The 5,680-nt window shown below is 51.8% G+C and overlaps 1 protein-coding gene and 1 long non-coding RNA gene across 2 annotated transcripts in view; one reads left to right on the top strand and one right to left on the bottom strand.

Moving 5' to 3' along the window:
• The window catches only part of LOC116543823, a 126,463-nt gene that overhangs the window by 60,737 nt on the left and 60,046 nt on the right, over positions 1 to 5,680 (bottom strand). The window lies entirely within an intron of this gene.
• HMOX1 (heme oxygenase 1) overlaps positions 2 to 5,680 on the top strand; it is a 12,490-nt gene continuing 6,811 nt past the window's right edge. Inside the window, exons 1-2 of the mRNA XM_032269729.1 lie at positions 2 to 362; positions 2,578 to 2,698. Of these exons, the coding sequence (XP_032125620.1) occupies positions 2,579 to 2,698 (120 nt within the window). The 5' untranslated portion in view covers positions 2 to 362; position 2,578. The remainder of the gene's footprint in view (positions 363 to 2,577; positions 2,699 to 5,680) is intronic.

Here is a 5,680-nt window from a genome sequence, read left to right as displayed (position 1 = left end):
TGTGTGTGTGTGTGTGTGTGTGTGTGAGTGATTTCCTTAAAGGGGGGTGGTGTGGTGTGTGTGTGTGTGTGTTTTCTAAAAGTCCTATGGCCAGACTTTGTTTCCCGAGGGTCATATGACCGCTCACTGGCCCGGGGCGGGCTGGGCGCGGGCCCCTGCGGGTGTTGCAACTCCCGGCCAGAAAGTGGGCATCAGCTGTTCCGCCCGGCCCACGTGACCCGCCGAGCATAAATGTGACCGGCCGCGGCTCGGCACAGTCATCGCCCGCCTGCTTTCCAGCGTCCTCAGCGCCGCCGTCGCCGCCCGCGGAGCCAGCACGAACGACCCAGCACCGGCCGGTTGGAGCACCCGCAACCCGACAGGCAAGCGCGGGGCGCCCGGGCGCTTTTCCCTCCCCACACAGCTCGCGCCCCAGCCCCTCCCCGGGACACTGCCACGCAGCGGCAGAGCCCAGGAGCCAGGAACTTGGGCTCTCCGGAGTCAGGTGGCTCAGGGTTCTGATCCTGCTCGTGCCTCTAGGGTAGCTGCAGGGAGGAACGGTGATTTACATACCTTGGCATCCTGGTAGGCAGTAGGTGACCAAGATGGGAGTGTCCCTAGGGTACCCAGCCTTTGAGGTAGCCAATTTTTTTTAATCCAACTTTCGAGGTGTGTTTGAAGATGCTCTCTGCTGAATCTAGATCTCTGGGGCTCCCCCGTGAGGGAGCCAATTTTGTTTTAATCCAACTTTTGAGGTGTGCTTGGAGCTGCTGTCTGCTGAATCTAGATACCTGGGGCTCCCCCAACCTGGGGGAGCATGCTTGGTTCTCTTGGTGGCATCTGTCCGTCACCAGCTTCAGAGGAGCTGAGCCAGACATCACGCTGGCTACTGTACTCCGTCTCACAGATAAGGATCACACGGTTCAGGGAGCCAGTACCTCCAAGATTGCTCAGTCAGCAGCTGTAGAACTGGGCCTTGAACCTGGGTCTGCCCACCTCCAGGTCTCACTCATTCCCTTCTTTGGGCGTGGTGGCTCATGACTGTAAACCCAGCACTCTGAGGCCGAGGCAGGCGGATCACCTGAGGTTGGGAGTTCCAGACCAGCCTGACCAACATAGAGGAAACCCTGTCTCTACTAAAATTAGAAAAATTATCTGGGTATCATTGCAGGCTCCTGTAATCCCAGCTACTCAGGAGGGAGGCTGAGGCAAGAGAATCGCTTGAACCCCGGGAGGTGGAGGTTGCGGTGAGCTGAGATCACGCCATTGCACTCCAGCCTGGGCAACAAGAGGGAGACTCTGCATCAAAAAAAAATTTTATTCTTTTTTTTTTTTTTTTTTTTAACTCCTGGGCTCAAGCCTCGTCCCACCTCTGCCTCCAGAGTATCTGGGACTACGGGTGTGTGCCACTTCTCCCAAGGATTTGACCAGCTGTGTTGTAGAACCGGGGATGATGTTCCTGGAAGCGGCGTGGGAGAAAAGGGGAAAATGATAATTCTAAGGGAGGCAGGGATATGGACCCATGACAGAAATACTCCCGGAAAGGCTGTTTCTTTGACTGAAGCAGAGTTTCTCAGGCTTTTTCACTGTGACGCCTTAAGGATGAGCATACCATGATGGGGGGCATGAGATTTGCTTCTGAAACTTTAACAAAATAGCAGAATTAAATATTGGGTTTAAAAGCCAATCAAAGTAATTTCAAAGTTGGAGAGGGCCTGCTGCTTCTTCCTGGGTCGTGCGGTACCTCCTCCTCCTCTCCACTGGGAACTACCAGTACCAGGATTTCTCCCATGGTTTGGGTGACTATATTGTTTCGTGTTTTTTGTTTTTGAGACAGAGTCTCACTCTGTTACCCAGGCTGTAGTGCAGTGGTGCTATCTTGGCTCACTGCAGCCTTTGCCTCCCTGGTTCAAGAGAGTCTCCTGCCTCAGCCTCCCGGGTAGCTGGGATTACAGATGCCTGCCACCACGCCCAACTAATTTTTGTATTTTTAGTAGAGATGCGGTTTCACCATGTTGGCCAGCATGGTCTTGATCTCCTGACCTCGTGATCCACCCGCCTTGATCTCCTAAAGTGCTGGGATTACAGGTGTGAGCCATCGCACCCAGCCTATTTTGTTGTGTTTTAATGACTGAAGAGTGAGTCATTAAAAAAAACAAGACTGCATCTAGTTGTTTTTTTTTTTTTTTTGAGACGGAGTCTTGCTCTGTTGTCCAGGCTGTAATGCAGTGTCACAATCTCGGCTCACTGCAACCTCTGCCTCTGGGGTTCGAGCGATTACACCTACAATTGCTGGGATTACAGGCACCTGCCACCACACCCAGCTAATTTTTGTATTTTTAGTGGAGACTGGGTTTCACCATGTTTGCCAGGCTGGTCTCGAACTCTCGACCTCAGGTTATCTGCCCACCTTGGCCTCCCAAAGTGCTGGGATTACAGGCATGAGTCACTGACCCCGACCAAAAGGCTGCTAATCTTAGTGTGATTGGGAATGTGGATGAGAGTCGGCAGTGCCCCGGAGCTCAGCAGTTGGGAAGGACATCCTCCCCTCCACTGCTCCCATCAGCTTCGTATTCATCCTTCCCGTTTCCTCCTCAGCATGCCCCAGGATTTGTCAGAGGCCCTGAAGGAGGCCACCAAGGAGGTGCACACCCAGGCAGAGAATGCTGAGTTCATGAGGAACTTTCAGAAGGGCCAGGTGACCCGAGAGGGCTTCAAGGTATGTGGCTTGGTGGGACTAGCCCTGGTGGGGGTGTGGCAGGTGTGGGTGGGCCCAAGGCTCAGGCTCGTGGTTTAAGTGGGGATCCTGAGGGGCTAGATGGGCATGTCCAATGGAGCCATCTTAAAAATGACACTGAGGCTCAGAGAGGGAAGGTGAGTTGCCCACAGTCACACAGTAAGTTCACAGCCTGCTCTGTAGTGTTGTGGAGGGGTGGGGGTAGCAGTGCCATTGACTGAGCACCTGTTGCATGTTGGGCATTTTGTACACTTGGTTTCTAATCTGTGCTTCAACTCTGATGGGAAAGATGAGGAATGGAAGGTTCAGAGAGGTTAAGTGACTAACAGAAGGTCCCACAGCCAGTTAAGTGGAAAAGGCTGAAATCAACCAAGACTGCTGTTATTTCAGAGCTTGTACTCCTGACCTAATTCTAATTTGCCTCTGAGGACAAGGCGTAGTATAGGTTGGAGCTTTAGCAGAACCCTTTTCTGACACTGAGGGTGCCTCCTCCAACCTCCCTAAGCCACATTTTCCTCATCTGTAATAGAGGATTTCAACAGCAGGGTTTTCTTAAGCACCCATTATATGCCAGGTACTGATTTTGCTGTTTCCCGGCACTGTTGTGAAATTCATGTAAATAGAAGGAAAGCGCTTGATGAAGAACCAGGAAGACATTGGGTGTTAAAACATCAGTATGGGGAAAGGCTTGTTCAGGCTGAACAGAGGGTGTGGGGTGGGAAGTGGGGAGCTGTAACCCACCACCTTCACCCCAGTCCTTTTTGAAATCTGTACCTTCTACCACTCCCCACTTCCAACAGGAGACATGCTTTATTTATTTATGTATTTATTTATATTTTGAGATGGAGTCTCGCTCTGTCACCAGGCTGGAGTGCAGTGGCATGATCTCAGCTCACTGCAACCTCCACCTCCCAGGTTCAAGTGATCCTCCTGTCTCAGCCTCCTGAGTAGCTGGGACTACAGGCACCTGCCACTACGCCAAGCTAATTTTTGTATTTTTTTTAGTAGAGACGGGGTTTCACCATGTTGGCCAGGCTGGTCTTGAACTCCTGACCTCAGATGATCCACCCACCTTGGCCTCCCAAAGCGCTGAAATCACAGGCGTGAGCCACCATACCCGGCTGAGACACACTTTGAAATGAGGAGAGATTTAACCTGTGGTTCCAGGCTGGGTCCCTTGGGTCTGTAATGGGTCTTCTTCATCCTCCTTCCCTCTCCCTCAAAAAGATGAGGTACGCCTCGTTGCTGCAGTGTGACGAGGCAGCGGGGGCAGGGAGGTGAACTCTGGAATATCCCATCCCCAGCCAGCTTAGACTTTGGATTTTACCGCTAAGTCACAGAATTCCAAGGAGGCCCCGAGATCCGAGAGAGAACCCAGTGCTCGGTTACATTATGCAGGTGGCTGTGGTACTTATCATAGCCTTTCTCATGTGAGCAATAAGTGCCAGGCTGCCCCCTGTGCTGGCCCAGATCCTCTCACTTAATCCTCACACCAGCCCCATCTTGTATGTGGCAGGTGAAGGAGCTGAGGCTTGGATAGCACAGAGTCACACAGACCTCAGATCATCTGCTCTAGGATAGGAAGCTGGGAGCAGAGAAGGCAAGCGGCTCACCCATGGCCGCACAGCTAAGGACTGGCAGAGCTGGGTGAGAACCAGGTCGGTCACACTCAAAAACCCAAGCTCTTTTGTACCAGGCTACCTGGCTTTCTGCTCCCTCATGGAATAGAACTGCCAAGAATGTTTACAGCTCAGAAATAACTTGGAAACCCCAAGTTGAACATCTTAACTTTGTCCTCCTTCAAATTCAAACTGGGGTATTAATGTGTAACAGGAATTAGTGCCCCAAGCCAAGGTACGGGCAGGACCTGTTGCCCCAGCCCAGCATCCAGAGGTGGTGGGGTTCAGAGCAGGCCTCCGGGAAGGACAACTGTGCCTGGCAGTTGAGTTGGTTACACAGAAGTCAGAAGCACATGGCCAAGCTCCTTGAAGCACTTTCGTTTCAGTTACTGCCGTCTTCTGAGTGATGGTGGGTTCCTAAATGCCTGGTCTTCAATCCAGTTCCATTTCCTACTAACTGTGCAACCTCAATGTTTCATACCCTCTCTGAGCCTTAGTTTCCTTTTCTGCAAAATGGGAATAGTAATTCCTTTGCTGATTTTTTTTTGTTTGTTTTTTGAGACAGGGTCTTGCTCACTCTGTTCCCCAGACCTGGAGTACAGTGATATGATCACAGCTCACTGCAACCTTCAAATCCTGGGCTCAAGCGATCCTCCTGCCTCAGCCTCTAGAGTAGCTGGAACCATAGGCATGCACCACCATACCTGCCTAATTTTTTTTTTTTTTTTTTTTTTTGAGTCGACAGAGTGTCACTCTGTCATGCAGGCTGGAGTGCAATGGAGCAATCTTGGCTCACTGCAACTTCCACTTCCTGGGTTCAGGTGATTCTCCTGCCTCAGCCTCCCGAGTAGCTGGGATTACCAGTGCTCGCTACCACACCCAGCTAATTTTTATATTTTTGATAGAGACAGGGTTTTACCATATTGGCCAGTCTGGTCACTTCACCAGGCTGGTCTCAAACTGCTGACCTTGTGATCCACCTGCCTTGGCCTCCCAAAGTGCTGGGATTACAGGCTTGAGCCACCTTGCCTGGCCCCAGCTGGCTACGTTTTTTTTTTTTTTTTTGAGATGGAGTCTTGCTCTGTTGCCTGGCTGGAGTAGAGTGGCATGATCTCAGCTCTCTGCAACCTGTCTCCCAGTTTCAAGCAATTCTCCTGCCCCAGCCTCCTGAGTAGCTGGGACTACAGGCGCACATGACCACGCCCGGCTAATTTATATTTTAGTAGAGACGGGGTTTCACCATGTTGACCAGGATGGTCTCGATCTCTTGACCTCGTGATCCACCCGCCTCGGCCTCCCAAAGTGCTGGGATTACAGGCTTGAGCCACCGCGCCCGGCCCGCCTA

This window comes from Sapajus apella, unplaced genomic scaffold (genome assembly GCF_009761245.1).
Source record: "Sapajus apella isolate SASKATOON/1434 unplaced genomic scaffold, GSC_monkey_1.0 scaffold197, whole genome shotgun sequence".
Lineage (NCBI taxonomy): Eukaryota > Metazoa > Chordata > Mammalia > Primates > Cebidae > Sapajus > Sapajus apella.
Note: the sequence above shows the minus strand (reverse complement) of the source record. Positions and strands in the feature narration are given on the sequence as shown.